The sequence below is a fragment of the Lampris incognitus genome, chromosome 1, assembly GCF_029633865.1.
Source record: "Lampris incognitus isolate fLamInc1 chromosome 1, fLamInc1.hap2, whole genome shotgun sequence".
NCBI classification, from domain to species: domain Eukaryota; kingdom Metazoa; phylum Chordata; class Actinopteri; order Lampriformes; family Lampridae; genus Lampris; species Lampris incognitus.
Window position 1 is genome coordinate 14566619 of NC_079211.1, and position 20514 is coordinate 14587132.

At 45.0% G+C, this 20514-nt stretch overlaps 2 protein-coding genes across 2 annotated transcripts in view; both read right to left on the reverse strand.

The window, feature by feature from the left end:
* Positions 1 to 244: 244 nt before the first annotated feature.
* On the reverse strand, positions 245 to 19057 carry LOC130109451 (trichohyalin-like). The gene is made up of 17 exons (XM_056276363.1): positions 18879 to 19057; positions 18299 to 18446; positions 17176 to 17949; positions 13403 to 13891; positions 12824 to 13184; positions 11682 to 12724; positions 11443 to 11550; positions 11002 to 11157; positions 10176 to 10292; positions 7280 to 7402; positions 4681 to 4737; positions 3910 to 4443; positions 3539 to 3787; positions 2271 to 3093; positions 996 to 1126; positions 609 to 662; positions 245 to 487 (listed from the first exon to the last, which is right to left on the reverse strand). The coding sequence occupies exons 1-17, from the start codon at positions 19055 to 19057 to the stop codon at positions 245 to 247; spliced, it is 5589 nt and encodes a 1862-aa protein (XP_056132338.1).
* A 1323-nt stretch (positions 19058 to 20380) lies between these two features.
* jakmip1 (janus kinase and microtubule interacting protein 1) overlaps positions 20381 to 20514 on the reverse strand; it is a 41197-nt gene continuing 41063 nt past the window's right edge. The window contains exon 22 of the mRNA XM_056273622.1: positions 20381 to 20431. Coding sequence (XP_056129597.1) covers positions 20381 to 20431 — 51 coding nt within the window. The remainder of the gene's footprint in view (positions 20432 to 20514) is intronic.

Below are 20514 nucleotides of genomic sequence, written 5' to 3' on the forward strand. Positions count from 1 at the left end.
GCACATTAAAAGCTGCACGTACACAAAGTGCAGCAGCAGACACCTTCACAGACATCATCACACAGCAAAATCCACAGCACGTACAAATTACCATTTTAGCGCCTGCCACTGGTGATGAAGGTTTTGGCTGGGAGGAGTTGTCAGAACCCTACAAAGATATTGACAGAATCATCACCGTAGTATACTACCAGCTTTGATCCAATATAGGAAGTTAACAGCCGTTTCTGATTGAGTTCGATTGTCCCTACTGTCTTGAGCTTACTTGTCGGTTAAGGCAACTGTGGAAGGATGGAGTCTGACAGCTAGGAGAGCCAGGCTGTGAGTCGCTCCTGCTAAACGGAGGGGGCTCTGTCCTAAATAAGCTGCCATCTGTCAAAACAGCATTCCTGTGCATGATGTGGACCTCATTAGAACGGAGACCATTGGAACCCAGGGTTTGCACACTGATGTGGACCGGGACATTCGGGTCCACGTTCTCCAGAATACACTGAAGAAAGAGAAACAGACCCAGAGAGAGACACATGTAAATCCATGCTGACATCATTACCGACAAATTTGGGTTGTTTGCTGTGATTATTTTGATTATCTAGGCCCGGCTGTATAGATACCTTGGTGCATGCTGAACTCATGACCGACTTGTGGAACTCCCCATTTACATAGACCTAAAAAGTAAAACGCAAGAAAGAGATGAATTCAATAAACTTAAATAGGTAATAGGTAATTTTTGTTTGCTTTAATTCATCCTCCTTTTCTTATGCGATAGCCTTCTGAGCCAAGGCTTGTAAGTAAATGCATGCATGTATATGTTGCTGCAATGCAATGAAGAAAAATAAAAGGCCCCCGGTTGATGTAAAAAGATTTCGCTGACATCCACAAAGTTAACTAGCACTGATTAATGAACAACCGCAAGTTAAATGGGATTTAAAATTGCTAAGAAAAGACAGCGGCCCTCGAGTATCGTTTACTGGTCCGCCTACTAATAAATGCCTGCCTACCCTATATCCATACACAAAGGTGCCATTACTGCAGCCCAGCTCGTTGAGCGGCGGTCTCTCCCAGCCAATCAGGAGGCTGCACTGGCCCACTGTCCTGATGACCTGAACAGAGCCCACCTCTGCTGGAGCCTCTAGAAGGGACGGGACAAAGGGACAAACAGAGAATAACTATCAATCCCAAATCTCTTTTCTTCCTTATGTAAACAGGGTACAAATAAGCAACAGAGGTATACAAATGTAAGTAAAAATGTAAGTAATATAACATTTAAAAGCCTTTACATCAGCCTAGGAGCTGACAAAGGACAATGTTTCAATAAACACTGTGGTCATGAGCTGTTATTGGGGGCTCAATGAGGGGATCCATCCATCCCATCCATTCTCCAAACCACTTATCCTGCTCTCAGGGTAACGGGGATGCTGGAGCCTATCCCAGCAGTCACTGGGCGGCAGGTGGGGAGACACCCTGGACAGGCCACCAGGCCATCACAGCCCCCCCCCCCCCCCACACACACACACACACACACACACACACACACACACACACACACACACACACCTAGGAACAATCTAGTATGACCAATTCACCTGACCAACATGTCTTTGGACTGTGGGAGGAAAACAGAGCACCCACAGGAAACCCACGCAGACACGGGGAGAACATGCAAACTCCACACAGAGGACGACCCGGGACAACCCCCAAGGTTGGACTACCCCGGGGCTTGAACCCAGGACCTTCTTGCTGTGAGGCGGCTGCGCTAACCACTGCGCCATCATGCCACCTCAATGAAGGGATTCTAATTCATAAAGAAAACAGACTGCAAGTCTTAAAGCTGAAATCTGGGAATTTTCCTCCAGTAATAGTTTTTGGGGTTTTTTTTTAATCCATCTGGACCATGAAATCCGGTTTCATTACTAACTGGCATCTTTACCATTGTTTGGAGACACTCTCCATATACCGCTGTTGACATTTTTTGAATAGGTAGGACGAACACTGGTGCAGCGTGAAACATTTGGGAATGGCTGCGATCACAGCATTGTAAGATAGCGACAGATGTACTCTTTGGTCTGAGGGTGCCATTTTTACAGAGGTGGGAACTGTTTACTGTTGAGCTGATGACGTACGAGCCACAACGGCTGCTACGCTTTGTAGGTTTGCTCCCAGAGAGAAGGACAGACGGGGGAAATCACTGATTCCAGCTTTATATCAGCTTTCAAATCACTAGAGCTCTTTTTGTTTGTGTATGTAGGGGGTCCAGTGTGGCATATAAACTCTACCTGACTTATGTCTTTTCTTGGCTTTTTCTGCAGCAGCGGTAGACTCACAGTTTGGCTTGAAGAACCTCTCAGGTGAGTGAGGAGCAGATTCAACATAGGCCGTGGCAGATCCAAGACCATCACATACAGCGGCAGCACCATCCAGGGAGACGATGACATTCGGGGCCTTATTATTAACCCTTGATGCAGACTGTTTGCTGGAGGCAGTGCGGTCTGAGGCAGTGGCATTTGGAGTCAGCGAAGTGCATACCGGGACAGTTTGGGAAGCAGCTTCAGAGCTGGCGGTGTTACTCTCAGAGGTAGTCGACCGAAACATTAAAGTAGTAGTTGTTGTTTGTCGAGCAGTGCCAGATACGACAGGCATAGCAGACATTTGCCTTGTTGGTTTCTGAGGTGTTGGTATACTGGCGGCTGCAGCGGTGCTTTCTGAGCTAGCTTTAGCATTACCGGAGGCCATGATGGTAACAGTGGAGTTGGTGCAGCTAGAAAGACCTGGAGTGGTGGTAGCATCCATGGCTGCTTTAGAGAGAGTGTGTGTAAACTTGCTGGGGCTTATTGTAACACTGGCTGATCTCGACACCATCGCAGTAAAAAGCGTTGCGGACCTATTAGTTGTATTAAGTCCAGCGGTTGTTACAGGAGTCTGTTGAGCTTTGCTGAGGGGAGCGGTGAGTCGGACAGGGGCAGCGTTGAGGGTGAGGACTGGGTTTTTAGTCTGGGATTCTGTGCTCAGCTCTGCCACGTTTGAGAGTCCTTTGCAGGAGTGCTGTCCTCTCTCTCTGCACCTCGCGTGGATGTCAGCTGCCCCTCTTCTCACTGGAGCCTAAGAATAAAGACAAACTCCTGTATTAGGTATTGAGCTTTTTTATACAAGATGGGTAGCCTGAGCTGGAATAACCATTTAGAGGAGAAAATACAAATATTACAAAATATTCATTTTTTTTCCTGATGAGTTTTTTCTGTGAAGTTTTTCTTTATTCCAAGTCAATGGTCTTGGAATAGTGGGGACCATGCATTGTCCTCAATTCCATTTACATCTGTTGGAGAGTATAATGTAATTGTAAAGCCCTTGGGACATAATTACGATTTAGGGCAACACTAATGAATTTGACCTAATTTGAAATGGAGCATTTTCATTGTAAATTCAAGGAAAATAAAGAAAAATGTTACATGTTGAGAATAGTGTTAAAAGTCTAGCACAAACCAACAGACACTGGGCAGTTTCTGACAGTCGACACCACAAGTCCAAAAAAAGGCCGACGTCACACCTGATAGCTGCTCGTCAGCGTCTTCTGCAACTGCTGATGTAGGTTGATGATCTTCTCAGGACTGCTCAGCCTCCGATTCAGATGGACGCATCTGTTTGGTGATGGGGGAGCAGAACTTAGGAGCATTCTATTCTCCTCGGAGAAACTAGGAAGACCTGGGCTGGATTCTCCTTTCACCTCGGTTTGGTAACGCCCAAGGGTTTCTGAAACACTCGGTGCCTGGGCTGAGCCGTTGGCAGAGGTAGGATGCTGTTGGGAGGATTTCACATCAAAATTATATCGTAATTTTACTTGCAATACTGCCAGCTATTTAAAGCCAAGATTTATCAAGAGTAAAGACTATTCATTTGTTTCACCTGTAAAATACTCACGTTCTCTTTCAGAACTGGAGAAACAGGTGATGGTGGAGCTTGGACACTGGCGTGCTCACGCAACGGTGAAGTTGGCACAGGTGATTTGGCAATTGTCTTTTGTGCTGTGTTTGGTATTAGCGAAGATTCACTACTACAGTCGTGAAGATTTGTTGTGGACCCTGAAGTAACCACACCAGTATGTTCTTGGGGTTTTACTTCAGATCCAAGCAGGAGTCCATTTTGGCATTCCTGGAGTTTCCAGCTAGGTGGAAATTCGGCGGTGAGGCTTCGATCGGGTGTGAACACACTGGTGTGGTCCTGGAGTTTTAAAATAAATCCAGGTATGTGCCCATTACTGTAATCCTGGATCTTTACACCTGTTCGTGGTAAGAAAGCCGCAGTGTAGTCCGCCAGGGCGTCGTCACTTAGCAGCTCCTCAACCTGCTGTGTGAGAGCGAGGTCCAGGCAGCCTTGCCTGTGCATGGCTCTCATCATCTGGACCAACAGGCTGTTCCTCTCTTGACACTTCACCACCAGGCATGACAGCTTGGCCTGTTATTAGATAAGAACGCTGTCAGCCGTAATCAATCGAGAGCATCTTGGTGCAGTGTTTAGCAGAATAGCTGTCAGTTTAATCAGAAATCATACAATCACACGACAAAAACAACATGACCTTCAATCGGCATTATGACAGGTTGCGTGTCAAATTATAATGAAAGACAGTATACCAAACAATTAGCAAACATCATACAGAAATGAGAAGAACAAGACATTCCTTCTGCGACTCACCTTTAAAGGAGCTATATCTAGGTCTGTCTGGCTCCTCTTCTTCAGGAGAGCATCATACTGCACATGATAGAAAGAAAAAATATATATATATAACTGTTTAAGATATAGGTGAAAACAGACAAGATATTACAGGACATGACGTTACAGTGGCTTGCAAAAGTATTCATACCCCTTGAACTTTTCCACATTTTGTCACGTTACGACCACAAACATAAATATATTTTATTGGAATTTTATGTGAAAGACCAACACAAAGTGGCACACAACTGTGAAGTACAAAGAAAATGACACATGATTTAAAAAAAAAATTACAAATAAAAAAATGAAAAGTGCGGTGTGCAAAAGTATTCAGCCCCCTTTTCTTTGAGTGTAACCAATTGCCTTCAGAAGTTGCCTGATGATTGCTGAATGACCGAATGTTGACCTAATGACTAAATAGAGTCAACCTGTGTGTAATCTCATCTCAGTACAAATACAGCTGTTCTGTGACGGCCTCAGAGGTTTGTTAAGGGAATATTGGGGAGCAAACACCATCATGAATTCCAAGGAACACACCAGACAGGTCAGGGATAAAGTTGTGGAGAAGTTTAAAGCAGGGTTAGGCTATAAAAAGATTTCTCAAGCTTTGAACATCTCACGGAGCACTGTTCAATCCATCATCTGGAAATGGAAAGAGTATGGCACAACTGCAAACCTACCAAGACACGGCTGTCCACCTAAACTTACAGGCCGAACAAGGAGAGCACAGATCAGAGATGCAGCCAAGAGGCCCGTGGTGACTCTGGACGAACTGCAGAGATCCACAGCTCAGGTGGGGGAATCTGTCCACAGGACAACTATTGGTCGTGCACTGCACAAATCTGGCCTTTATGGAAGAGTGGCAAGAAGAAAGCCATTGTTAAAAGAAAACCATAAGAAGTCCTGTTTGCAGTTTGCCAGAAGCCATGTCGGGGACACAGCAAACATGTGGAAGAAGGTGCTCTGGTCAGATGAGACCAAATTTAACTTTTTGGCCTAAATGCAAAACGCTATGTGTGGTGGAAAACTAACACTGCACATCACTCTGAACACACCATCCCCGCTGTCAAACATGGTGGTGGCAGCATCATGCTCTGGGGGTGCATCTCTTCAGCAGGGACAGGGAAGATGATCAGAGTTGATGGGAAGATGGATGGAGCCAAATACAGGGCAATCTTGGAAGAAAACCTGTTGGAGTCTGCATAAGACTTGAGACTGGGGCAGAGGTTCACCTTCCAGCAGGACAACGACCCTAAACATAAAGCCAGGGCTACAATGGAATGGTTTAAAACAAAACATATTCATGTGTTAGAATGGCCCAGTCAAAGTCCAGGCCTAAATCCAATTGAGAATCTGTGGCAAGATCTGAAAACTGCCGTTCACAAACGCTCTCCATCTAATCTGACTGAGCTTGAGCTGTTTTGCAAAGAAGAATGGGCAAAAATTTTAGTCTCTAGATGTGCAAAGCTGGTAGAGACATACCCCAAAAGACTTGCAGCTGTAATTGCAGCAAAAGGCGGTTCCACAAAGTATTGACTCGGGGGCTGAATACTTTTGCACACCGCATTTTTCAGTTTTTTATTTGTAAAATTTTTTAAAAATCATGTATAATTTTCTTTGTACTTCACAATTGTGTGCCACTTTGTGTTGGTCTTTCACATAAAATTCCAATAAAATATATTTATGTTTGTGGTCGAAACGTGACAAAATGTGGAAAAGTTCAAGGGGTATGAATACTTCTGCAAGCCACTGTATATGACAGGATGCGGAAGCGGGGCAGGCTAAGCTAACTGCTAGCCCACGCTGACCGGCAGTTCCGATAACACCGAGAGTGGTCTGGCGGCGGCCTCGCCCGGCACTGACTGTGTTTTTGGTGTCGTCGTGTGGAGTGCGGGGAGGTGTGTCGAAGGTGTCTGGCTGGGCGAGCTGGCGCTGGATCGGCTGGGGGAGCCTGGTTTGCAGCATCCTGTGTGCCCAGGGCCCACGGCCCTGCCTGGAGCTGCGGCCGAGGAGGAAGCACCGAGGGCGGTCTGACAGGACGCGGAAACGGGGCAGGCTAAGCTAACTGCTACGGCAGTTCTGACAGTCATCCTGGCTGGCGTTCGTTCTCTTGGACAGTGAAGTTTTGGGTTTTTTTGATATGTTGGATATATGTGTTTTTGTAGTTTTAGGTTGTTTTTTTTTGTAGTTTGGGTATATTTGTGCAATATGTTATGTGTCCAGTAGAATGTAGAAAGGAATGTGTGTGTCTTTTATGTTTTTAATTCTTTTTATACTGATCTTTGCACTGATAAGAACTGCACTTTCATATTGTGTTGTACTTGTACAATGACAAATAAAGTTCTATTCTATTCTATTCTATATCTGTTCTTGTAGGTTCTGGATATGTGTCTTTGTGTTGCACTGCTGTGGGCTGGGAGAAACGATATTTTGTTTCAGTTCATATCCGCAAGTACATGAAATGAAACGACAAATAAATGTCCCTGATATTAATAAGAGCTCATCCCAGAACACATTAGTAGCTGTTGTGACTCTAATCCTAGCAGGGGCAGCAAAATGACAGCTCGGGGATTTTACCTACCTTAGCCCTCATGTCATTGTAGCGCATCCTGAGCGCCACGACACCAGCGCTTAACTCTTCACAGGTCTTCTGCCCTCTTTTCAGCACCATGTACTCCGAGTTCAGCTCCTCCAGAGCCACCGTCTGTGGGAATTCACACACACACACACACACACACACAAATCTGTGAGAACTGGTGTACAAAGCAATGGTTAGACCAGCTGCAAGATGTTGCTGTTTTTCCTCATTTAATCATAAATGTTGATATTATTTATTGATAAATGCACAATATATGGCTGCTTCATCATAGCTGGTCCAAACAGCCTCAAGCTGTGAGTGAATACAATTTAAGAATAGTGATATATTTAGGCTGTCTCAACTCAAAACTTTATTGCAGACTCAGGGTGCATAACAAAGACATGGTTAAAAAATAAAAATAAAGCCATAAAACATAAGAACCATTGGTAAAAGATAAACCCTAGACAATACATAAACTAAACACAATAAAATGACATAAAAGGAACAAATCAGTGTCTTATGAGAAGGCAGCAATACCAATGGCCCCTCTGCCGGGATGGGTAGCGTGTGGCACTGAATCTTATATTAGTTAAACCCATGATGATTACATTATCAGTCATTGAGCCAGCAAATAATGTTATACATGAGATTTCTTAGAAGAGCCTGAAACGTATTCACTCCTGCAGCCACAAACATTTCACTTGCCCTACACCATCTAGGTCTTTTTAGTAGTTTTTTCATAGCGTCATTATAAGCTACTCGAAGCCGCTGTCAGCTTGCATTTTTGTAGTTTGATCACAGGTGTGCAGTATAAAGTGGTGTACAATATGCTCTGAACAGAGACATCTTCACACTAACTGAACACATACAGAACTTACATGAGAGTGTTTGCTTGTGCATACATCATGCGGCATTGCCTATGAATATCATCATTGTCTGTCATTTGTTCAGGAATATAATGTCCAAGATCCATCCATTATCCAAACCACTTATCCTGCTCTCAGGGTCGCGGAGATGTTAGAGCCTACCCCAGCAGTCACTGGGCAGCAGGCGGGGAGACACCCTGGACAGGCCGCCAGGCCATCACAGGGCCCACCCACACACCCACACACACACACACACACACACACACACACACCTAGGGACAATTTAGTACGGCCGATTCACCTGACCTACATGTCTTTGGACTGTGGGAGGAAACCGGAGCACCCGGAGGAAACCCACTCAGACATGGGGAGAACATGCAAACTCCACACAGAGGACGATCCCTGAGGTAAGACTACCCCGGGGCTCAAATCCAGGACCTTCTTGCTGTGAGGCGACTGCGCTATCCACTGCGCCACCGTGCCACCCATAATATCCACGATATTTCACCTTATTACATACCCCAATATTATTATCAGACAATTTAAAGTCAGGACATTATAGATAATTGACCTCTTTGTTTCTGCAGATCATGAAAACACTCTTACTAGCGTTGTATTTGATATCATGCTCCATACCATACACAGAACATACTATATTAAGGAGATGCTGGAGACCAGCGCTACAGGGACTAAGAATGACAAGGTCATCTGCATACATAATATGGTTCACCAAGGTATAACCCATCATGCACCCAGTGTTACAGGCTTTCAACTGCTTGGACAAATCCTCACTATATAGACTGTACGGAACTGGAGACAGAATTCCCCCTTTTCCGACACCATTGCTGACCCAAATGGGGCTGAAACGCTATTACCCCATTTCACTTGCATAGTCTGGTGGGCATACCAATAAGCCAGAATTCTCACAATGTATTAAGGCACCCCTCTTTGACTCAATTTAACAAACAACTTTCTATGATTAACATGATCAGAAGCTTTTCAAGCATCAATAAAACACATAAGAGCCGATGAGTTTTGGCCTCTATATTTGTTAACAATTTCCTTTAAGGCATCTAGTATATATAAGTCAGTGCCATGTTTAGCTTTAAAACCAAACTGGTTATCCGTGGAGTTGATAAACTCATGCACTCTGTCCAGCAGGATTCTTTCTAGGACTTTTGACAGTATGCTGGCTAGAGCTATAGGCCTGTTTGCAACAACAAGAAATTAAAAGTAATTTGTCTGAACAGCAGTCTCATTTTGATATCTGGACTTTGCACACTAGATGCAATGGGAGCTGGACTGACAGATTTGTGTAAGAGAGAAAAGTCAATGCTATTATCTACTTATCCATGACACAGACTTAGTAATTGTTGATGAAAAAGAGCTTCTGAGGGATTTAAATTTAAATATACTGGTATTTCATGTCCCAAAGGCAGAAAACATTGTTGACATGTCACTGTATGCTACACCATAGATCTCCCAGGTTTCATGTTGCCCATGTTTGGACTCAGAATGCAAGTGAATAAGAAATGCATAACAACATCTTGAGGCCGTTTGGGTTAATATTCAGCATAAAACAAAAAATAACTTACACACACATGAAGCTAGGGGCAGGAGCATGAAGAAAATTTTCAATACACATATATAATTACTGCATAATTACTGACGAAGAAGGACAGGATTAGGAATGAGTATACTAGAGGGACCGCTCAGGTTGGACGGGTTTGGAGACAAAGCAAGAGAGGCAAGATTGAGATGGCTTGAACATGTGTGGAGGAGAGATGCTGGGTATATTGGGAGAAGGATGCAAGATGGAGCTGCCAGGGAAGAGGAAAAGAGGAAGGCCAAAGAGGAGGTTTATGGATGTGGTGATGGAGGACATGCAGGTGGCTGGTGTGACAGAGGAGGATGCAGAGGACAGGAAGAGATGGAAACAGATGATCCGCTGTGACGACCCCTAACGAGAGCAGCCGAAAACAGTAGCAGTAGTAGTAGTAGTAGTAGTAGTTATATAATTACTGCATACTCACCTTGGCTTTTAGCTGTGCCTGTAGCATGGTGAACTGTTCTTGTATCTGTGACTTCAGTGACAAAGCATCAGCTTTCTCCTTAATCAGACCTGTCAGTATTCTCTGTTGCTCTATAACCTAGACAAGACACAGATATTAGCTTGGGGTAAGTTTGCACAACCTTTTTCAATCACACCCAGAAATCAAGATTTATGAAAAGCAAAGTCTGGGCGGCACAGTGGTGCAGTGGTTAGCACGGTCGCCTCACAGCAAGATGGTCCCTGGGGTAGTCCCACCTTGGGGGTCGTCCCAGGTCGTCCTCTGTGTGGAGTTTGCATGTTCTCTCCGTGTCTGCGTGGGTTTCCTCCCACAGTCCAAAGACATGTAGGTCAGGAGAATTGGCCGTACTGAATTGTCCCTAGGTGTGAATGTGTGTGTGTGTGTGTGTGTGGGCCCTGTGATGGACTGGCAGGCCTGTACAAGATGTCTCCCCGCCTGCCGCCCAATGACTGCTGGGATAGGCTCCAGTATCCCCGCGACCCCAGTTGGGATAAACGGCTTGGATAATGGATGGATGGTCTGAAACAAGGGTGTGATGATGCATCCGTAACTGAGGAAATATCTACCAGCCCACCAAAGAGGAATCCAGACTAATGGAGATATTCAGGCTTAGAAGGTCTAAGGCATGACTAAGCTGTGTCTTATGGTATTTAAATACAGTAAAATGGTAAAGACCTGGGGGCAAAATATCCCAAAAATGGTTAAAATGCCGACATGACAGTACAACTATATTACAGTAGGTGTACAGGTTTACAGCATAAACCTGTGTTTACACGAGGTGCTGTACCTGTGTTATCAGTCTTTCATTTTCCATCCGGGTCTCTTCCATCTGACTGACTTCATCCATCATTCTTATCACCTCAGTGGCTGCTTCATTTGCCCTCTTCTCACTCTCCTCCTTCCTCCTCTCTGACTGATGCAATTCACTGTGCAACTTTTGTGTCTAGACACACACACACACACACACACACACACACACACACACACACACACACACACACACACACACACAAAGAGACACACAGGATTACTATTGCAGCAACAACATCAACTATTGCAGCAACACATCATCAGTAGGGTAAAACCAACCTGTCTCACGACGGTGTAAACCCGCCTCATGTTCACGGGTTCATTATCTACAGTGCATTGGTGGGCTGCTAATACGAGTTATCAAAGACTGTATCAAGACAAACAGGTGTGGTTGGGTGAGGAGGATGTGTAATCTCACCTCTAACTGGGTTCTGACGAGTTCCTCTCGTGACTTCCTTAGTTCGGCTCCCAAAACTTCAACCTCCCTCGTGGGGTCACTTTGTTCCCGTTTTCCACCCAAATCTTCCTGTGTGAGTACACAACAATCACTAAATATCTGATTTACTGAAGATTCGTGATCATATTTGAAGATTATATTTGAATTGACAGAATATTACGCAAATATCCTCCTAAAACCACAATATGACTCTTGCATACCTGTGCAAACTTCCTTTGAGTGGCAAGGTCTCCAGTCCCATCAATCACAGCCTGTGTCTTGTTTGCCATATCAGCAGGATTCTGACAGAACAGATGCTGCCGCTGATTATGTTCCTCTGTTTGTGACTGGTTGTGAAGTGTAGCAGCCTTAGCTAGAAGTTTGTCTCTCTCCTCTCTTTGACCCTGGAGCGACACCATTACCCGCTTTTCCTCTTGTTTCAACACAGTGATTGCATTTTCAGTTTTCTCTTTCTCTTCCTTCAAACAGCAAACTGACAGCATCAGCGTGTCCAGCTCTTCTTTAGACGTATGCCATGATTGTTCTCTGCCTCTCTGCTCTTTTGCGCACTTGATTGTATCTGTTAGCTCATCTCGCTCCTGTTTCAGATTATACACTAACTGGCTTAACTGGTCCCTTTCTTCCTGTAAATTATGAAGAGCTCGTGTGGTTTGGTCTCTCTCATCACTTTCATTGCGGAGAGACCCCAGCAGCCTCTGACTTTCTTCTTGAAGCACAGACAATGACTTGGTTAGCCGTTCCTCTTCCTTTTTCAGTCCATTCACAGACCTCGTAAACTGGTCTTTTTCATCTCTTAGCCCGCAGACTGTTCTACTTAGCTGGTCTCTCTGCTGTTTGAGACTGGCCAGAGATTGACTGATGCCGTCTCTCTCCTCCTTCAGTCCCCAAATTGTGCGAGTGAGCTGCTGTTTCTCTTCCGTCTGCGTTTGGGTCAGCAGGGCGACGTCTCTCTGCTGCTCTTTCAAGGAATTTATGGTGACAATCAGTTCACTTTCTTCTTCTTTAAGGCTCTGGACTGACTTAGTCAGCTGGTCAACGCATCCAGTCATTGAACTTGCATTGCCTTGCAGGCTGTTGGGTTTTGAGTCATTGCAGTCATCATTTTGACAGCAAAATGATGAATCACTTATCATACGGTCCACTTGTTCACTTGATACTGGACCCAAGTCTTTATCAGCTTGTAGTAGACAGTCAACCACACTATCCGCTAATTCCTCCAGATTACTCTGCTGAATACTCCGTCCTGATAAGGCAACTGTATTGTCACTTGGTAACTGACGCCCACATATTTCGTCATCATGTATCTGATGATTACCCTGTGCCTTTTCCCTATCCTGTTCACTTTCCATTATCTTCTGCTGCAGCTCCATGATAGTGTTGAGATCATCCTCGGTTTTCCTGGTGAGCTCTGTGATCAGGCATCCTTGTTCCTGGTTCTCCTGCTCCAGCCGGATCCTGTCTACCTCTGACCTGGAGATCTGCTCCCTTAAATGGCCGAGCTCCCTGATGCTCTCCCCCTCATGCAGCTCAATATGAGCCAGTAGTTCTTTTATATGGTCAGCCAAGGCCCGGTTCTCCTGGTTCAAAGCCTGGGCAAGATCATCTTGGGCGAGGGTGAGTATGTTGTCATGGGTGGGAGAGGATGGGACTTGATCAGTACTATCAGGTGGAGCTGATGTGTTTTGCTTTGGCATGCTCTTAATCTGAGTAAATAAAGTGGCAGGTTTTGATTAGTGATACATTGCAGTGTGTTATTGGACGTCACATAGAAAAGGAGTCATAGAGAACAACTTCTTTAGCCATGTAAGGTTCTCATGCTAAGTCACATTAGGTGCCACGGGTCTAGTACTTGTAAATGAAAACTTTGAAAAAAATAGATTGCAAAAAGAGAAGTGGGAATTCTGTGCTGCCCCATACATACCCTTTCTCTGCCTTGCCCTCTATATGCGTCTGGTTCTTCTGCCTGTTCCCTCTGTTCTAGTTTCATTCGGGTATTTTCCTGGGTCACCTTCTGGAGATGCTTCTGTGTTTGCTGCAGAGCGGCCTCCACATGGTTGTAGTGCTCTTCTTGAGTCTCCAGGCTACTGTATGCTTCATGTAGGGCATCAGCCTCCTCACTGAAACATTCCTCCAGGTTTAATGTCCCATCGGAGCACCAAGTCCCCAGATTTACCTCCTCCACCTCCACCATTTCCGTGGCAAAGGGAAGGGATTTCATGCTGGGGTTGGCTTTGGAGCAAAAGTGGGATACGAGTTTCGGAATATCTGGTTTAGTCAGAGTCAAAGCGTCTGATCCGTTGGCGCGAGCCTCTATGTTGTTTTGTGATGTCTCTGCTGCGCCCTGGTGGTCATTAAGTGAAAGTGCAGCTGGTTGTGGTTGACCTGAATGCTCATCGTTGTGTTGTTGGACCTACACAAAGAGAATCATTTAGAATTTTAAGGGGGAGGACAAACAGTGAGCGTTAAAAAAAAAACAAAAACACAAAGGAATCTTACTTCTGAGTGGTTCTCACTATCTACATACAGACACAGAGCTGTGTGCACACAATTGTGCATGCACAAGCGCACACACACGCACACACACTTCTTGCCTCTCTCTTCTCTCTCTAGCCTGCTCTCTAATTAGCTACACTAATTACCGTCGCTCAATTTATGCATAGTCTATTTATGCTTTGATTAACATGCCAATGAGCTGCTGCATTTGGAGCCAAGAGACACTCCAAAATATAATCCAATTTATAACATAATTTGACATGAATTACTTGTAATCCCAATTCAGGGCTCAGTCATCTGAAGTGAATATGCAGAAATCCTACATTCAGACACACATTCACATTCATCTTATTTCCATCACCTTTTACAGTGGAAGTTATGTAACGCAGCAAATCCTACCAGAGTTTTCGCTCTTTTGGAGCATTCACTCATTTAATGCTCTTACACCTGCTTAAAAAAAACCCATAAATATGATCTAAATATTCAGTACACACCATCACTATATCAATTATCTATTCAGATATTATTTTGATCAATGATAATCCTGATTAGTTTTATATTACATAATTAATTCATTTCAAATATTATTGAGAACTAGATCTGCCAAGCATCATAATCAAACTGTGTTTATTAAAAGATGCAGTCCAATTAAAATCAGGTCTTCCACTCTCGTATTTTGTAACTGAAAGTTTACTAATGTGAAGTTACCCAAATATCGTTTCTGATATACGACTGTAGTTGTGAAAATAGGCCTCAATCTCCTTTCCTCCTCTTGGTTGTAACCAAAATTAAACAATTTACATAACTAAACCAAATAATAAACTACTACTACTACTTTCAGCTGCTCCAGTTAGGGGTCACCACAGCGGATCCTCCGTTTCCATCTCTTCCTGTCCTCTGCATCCTCCTCTGTCCCACCAGCCACCTGCATGTCCTCCCTCACCACATCCATAAACCTCCTCTTTGGCCTTCCTCTTTTACTCTTCCCTGGCAGCTCCACATTCAGCATCCTTCTCCCAATATACTCAGCATCTCTCCTCCACACATGTCCAAGCCATCTCAATCTTCCCTCTCTTGCTTTGTCTGCAAACCGTCCAACTTGAGCGGTCCCTCTAACATAATAGTTCCTAATCCTGTCCTTCTTTGTCACTCCCAACGAAAAGCTTAGCATCTTCAACTCTGCCACCTCCAGCTCCACCTCCTGTCTTTTCGTCAGTGCCACTGTCTCCAAACCATGCAACATAGCTGGTCTCACAACCATCGTGTAAACCTTCCCTTTAACTCTTGCTGGTACCCTTCTGTCACAAAAACCAAATAATAAACTGCATGATCTAATACCCTGATTTGATTGGACGATCAATGAACTGTCATCATTAGCCAGTCCTATCACAGCTAGTGAACAGTTGCCTTGCATCATGGAAATTAGCATGCCGGCTAGCTATTAAATGCATTGACATTGGCTAGCTTTGACTTCAAGTTGGTTGTTCTTTCCACTGATTCACAACTTGTTGACCTCTGATTCATCGAGAGGTGTTCAAGTATTAGGTGGTGTGTCTATGTGGTTGGGACATTGTCACCAACAGAGGGACATCTATAACCCACTATCTGGTTGGTTACAGATGCTTTTCTGTCAACACTCCCTCAACCCATTGGTGCGGGAAGGGCGGGGGGGGTGCACCCACCACTATGGGGAGCTGCAGCCCCCCCAGTAGTGGCAGCTGGCTGTGTAACATCTTAGACCCAGCAGTATGCCTAAATTTTCCTAATGTACAAATGCAAAAAAATAAAACATACCTTTATTTTATACAGTGGGCTAGGACTGCGTGGAATGTACATTTTTAATAATAAAGTGAGTAAACACTCCATACCAAATCTGCCAAACATGCGCCTTACAAACAAAACAATGACATCACACTGTAGCGACTGGGGGAAGCGGTCGCTCTGACTGACGGCGGTTCTGCGCTGGGGGGAGCGCAATGGCTGATGGGACTGTTAATGTTAGATTGGTGTTCATGTTGTGTTTATTCTTGTATTGTTGTTTTGGGGGTTCGACTCAGACCCAGTAGGAGACCGTTTACTGACTAACTGACTGTAGGACCGTGACGCAGATGTCGCCACTTGGGACATGGGGGGGGACTCATTATGTTGTTGTCAGTTTTGGCCGGTGTGAATAAAAGAGCACTCCCGGGGTCATGCGGTGTATGGGGCACAGAAGTTGCGATTAAAAAGAGATCTCAGCCTTTCGAATCATTCTTCCACGCTGGCTCGCCACAATACTTCTATATTTTTCGATAGAAGTAAACCAGGCTGAAATGGCACCAAATAGTAGGAATGACCCAATACTTTTCGTTTTAGTTGGCAGCCCCCCCCCCCACTTAAAACATCTACCCACTCATCTGGCTCAACCCACTGAGAATTGTGCTCAGGAGGATGCTCTAAAACAGTTATAACAAATCAAATGACACATCTGATGATGAGAAAATGCCCAACGTTAATATTCCACGGTAAAATTTTCCTGATTGATTTAAAATCATCGGAGTGGCTCTTTAAAGGAACATTTTGCGATGGTTTTGTACATGTGCACTCAGGGCTGACAGGTAATGAACACGATTGAAACAATAAAATCCTTACTGCCTACAACGCTGATGGACAAATCTGCATGCCTCTCCTCCCAGTCTTTCCGACAAAACCTACATGTACCAGAATGCATTGCGTGGGCTAATGTTGTGGGATGTCATTTACACTGCTGGAAACGCAGCTTGGCTGACAAAACGAAGATGTGGGGTTTTTTTTTTGAATGGCCTCTTTAGAGTAGAGAAGAGCAGAGATTTGAAACCCGACTAGGCTGTAGTTTTTCTCCGCAAACTGACGTTAACTTACTCACTTGGCAGATGGAAAAACGAGATACAGATACAGTTTGGAATAACTAAAGGTGTTTTGCTATCCTTGTTGCAGATAGAAATAAAGTTGAAAATCGGCAAATATTCCCTCGAAGGAAATATCATCTTCGACTCTTCCAAATAACACGTAGTGTACTGGAAACTAGCGTAGTTATTAAACACTGAGACTCTGAATAAACACTTTCTGAATCCATTCTCACCCACCCACCTTTCCAGGGCTATCTGCTGAATAGTGTCCAGCGGCAGAGAGGGTTAGAGAAGGAATAGAAACAGGGTGGTGGCTGCTGAGCCCTGGACTGACCGTTGATGGCTGACTGACTGTTTGGTTGGCTTCCCTTGCTTCCCTGAGGCTCTGCTGGAGTCTCTGGTTCTCCTCTCTCAGCTCCTCCACCCCCTCCATCAGGGAGTTCTCAGACAGCCTCAGCCTCTGGACCTCCGCCTTCATCTCTTCCATCCTGCAGCCCAGGAAGTGGCTGCTCTCCTGGGCCTCCTGGAGCTGCTCCGTCAGCAGCCTCCGCTCTGCCAGCCCCTGCTCCTCTCTCTCCAGCAACACGCTGAGGTCCTCCTGCAGGGTCAGGATGAAGCCCCGCAGCCTGGCCTCATTCGAAAACCTTTCTTTGTCGTTCCCTCTTTCTCCCTCCATCTCCTCTGTCTCCAGTTCACCCCCCTGTTTTCCCACCCCTCCTTGGCACCAAGGTCTCGACTTCCATTGCCTCCTCCTCTCTTCCTTCTCCCCCTCCTCCTCTCCTTCCCCCTCTCCTCTGAGGCAGGGCGGGCTCCCTTGCTCTTCTCTGTTCGATAGAGACCCGGCAGTAATACTGGCTGTTGTGAGAGACGCCATGTTAGTGGCGGTGGACACTTTCATGTCCAGTAGCTGTTTCTCCAAGGCATGGACCCGGGTCTGCAGGCTCTGCTCTCTGTCCCGCGCCAGACTGAGCTTGTGCAGGAGTTGGGTCTTAAAGTTCTCAAAGTACTGGGACTGGCGACCCATCTCCTCCTCTTTGACCCTCAGTTGGGTCTGGCAACGCTGCAATCGGTCCCTCCAAACCCGATCCCCTCGTTCCTTCTCCTGAGTCTACGAAGGCAAAAAAAAAAAAAAACAATGCAAAAGACGAAGGTAAACAGAGGCACAGTGATACCATAAGACTTTCGACAACCATAACACTACTGAGTTGCAGTAATTTAGAGTAAGCTTGCTCTAGATGAGGATTTTTATTACACCACATACTTGGATAATATCTGAGGGAAATATTTATCAAAATTACCTTTTTGGTACAGAAATAGGCAGAAGTTATCTTAGCACATCAGACCTACGAGACCGCAGGAAACTCAGACACATAACAGCCTTAGGTATTTTAGTCGGAGGCTATTTTTGAAATAGCGGTGCCTATGAATAAAACCCCAAGGAGGTCCTCAACACTCACCATGGTCCTGACCTCCTCCCTGAGCATGCGGAGTCTCTGATCCAGCCTCTGGGAGTGTTGCATGCTGGGCCAGTGGCGGTGAAAGGTGGCGGCTAGCTGGCTGAGCTTTAACAGCAGAGTCTTCTCTGATATCTCCAACTCTCTGATACTACGACCATACGAAACGACACAACACGACACGACACAACACAACACAACACAACACAACACAACACAACACAACACAACACAGACATGCTCAGGTTACATTAGCATAGAAGCTACTCTCTTCCCACCAATCAGCATCCTGGAAATGCATCAGAGGTTTTAGTTACTTACACAGTTCCTGTAGATCTGAATCTGTTTTACCTTCAACTGTGAGCTGAGGTGAAATCAAGCTAAATCTACAACAGCGAAATTTGCCATTGTGGATGTAAGCAATGGTGTTGTTGGCGTCTGAGCGTGCAGTGCGGTGAGCTTCATGCGAAATGTGATATCACCTCGGCCATATGCGAGTATGTAGCAGTAAGTGTCTGTGTGTGTGTGTGTGTGCACATGCACATATGTGTGTCATTGGATCTCCCCTCTCCTAGTCTCACACCTGCTCCCTAGGTAGCAGACAGACGGGTCCACCGGGTTGGCATTCTGCTCCAGGACCCTCACTCGGTCAAGCAGCGCCCGCACATCCAAATCCACCTCAGCAGTCACTGAGGGTTCCCCCACACTGATGGAACTGCATCCGGTCTCCTCCATTTCCGACGGAGTCATGTGATCTTCCATGTTTAAGTGCAGGTCATACCAGTGGCGTGTTCCTCCTCCGTGATTTCCGTCTGTGTTAAAGGAGGCAACATGTGTTATTAGGGAAAACAACAGTTGCTACCGGTGCACATCTCCTCTCCTTCTCTCTGCTGCCTTTAAAATCCCCATCTTTCTGTAACATGAAAAAAAAAAAAAAAAAAAAGACACCGTATCTATTATTCACAACGCTACCAGCTTGGTAGCAAGTTGCCGACTTGTAGGCGTTTCTCAGGTTACTCAATGCCTCATCATCCGTTTTCTCTCCCCCCTTCACTCTCTCAGCATTCAACAAATCCCTCCATTCTGACTAACACTCGGACTTCCCCGCTCGGTCGGGTTACTGCATAACCTGGCTCGGTCCAGATAATGAATAACCAATCCAGAAAAAGGCGACCTATCTGCTCCAAGTCTTGTTACCAAAATATAAAATCCTGAGTCATATCTAAACTCAAATCATCTATTTTATTAAAAAAAAAAAAAAAGAAGAAGAAGAAGAAGAAGGTATGAAGTAGCTAAGAGGAAAAATACCTGCTTTTTCTGCCGCGTATCCGGTAAACTCGTCTCGTTAATGCCGAAGGGAGCCTCAAGTGAGTTCACCCAGACAACTCAGTTGTGGTCTGGTTACCTTAGAAACTCCATGGACGCTGAACTTTGCCAGAAAGTCCAATGTCCGGACAAGGACTCGGCCTGTTTACGCCCCTCAACCTCCCCGTCTCCTTTCACTCCTCTTTGATCCCCCGTTCTCGCTCGCCAATTGAATTCCTCCATTGTCCGGCTGTGCATTCCTTCAGCCGAGGCTCGTCCCCCTGTAATCCCTCCTCCGATTCAGTCTTTCCCTTCACTTGGGCCTTGTGTTCAGAACACTCACGGAGGAGTTTGGGGTTTGGGCTCCAGGTCGATCCTTGAACCACTTGAGTAGATATGATTTATTAAAAAAAATTTTTTTTTAAAAAGAGTACATTTTTACCTCACACACGTATTCTTAAAAGTTTTTTTTTTTAATTCTGTTGCATTCCAGGTTAGAGTCTTCTGCAAAAAAGTGCATGTTTATCAAAAAGGCCATTTGGTTTTGTGAAATGCATAAAAAAAAACAAATGGGTTGTGTTTCGCTCTCCCTTGCCATCTGAGCGCCTTAAGTACCTAAGAAAAGAGAAAACGCCATCATCATCATCATCATCATCATCATCGTAACTGCACTAAATGATGGGAATGTAAAGCACATATAGATGACTAGCTGATGGTCATCGTACTGTATTAATAAAAGTAAATGATGGGGTCACCTGATATCGATCCACGTCGCTTCCATTAAGGCCAAAGAATAAAAGCTAAAGAGAAAAACAAAAAGAGGAACAAAAACTAAAAAAACACAAGGGGTTTCAGTCAGGGGTCAAAAAGGAGAAAGAAGAAAATCAAATCAACAGGATGATCTCATACCACAA

Coding starts and splice junctions, on each gene's coding strand:
- LOC130109451 (XM_056276363.1), bottom strand. CDS start 19,057: ATGGAAGATCACATGACTCCGTCGGAAATGGAGGAGACCGGATGCAGT. Junction 13,185..13,402: donor GAGGGCAAGGCAGAGAAAGG/GTATGTATGGGG, acceptor TTATTTACTCAG/ATTAAGAGCATGCCAAAGCA. Junction 4,444..4,680: donor TAGATATAGCTCCTTTAAAG/GTGAGTCGCAGA, acceptor ATCTAATAACAG/GCCAAGCTGTCATGCCTGGT.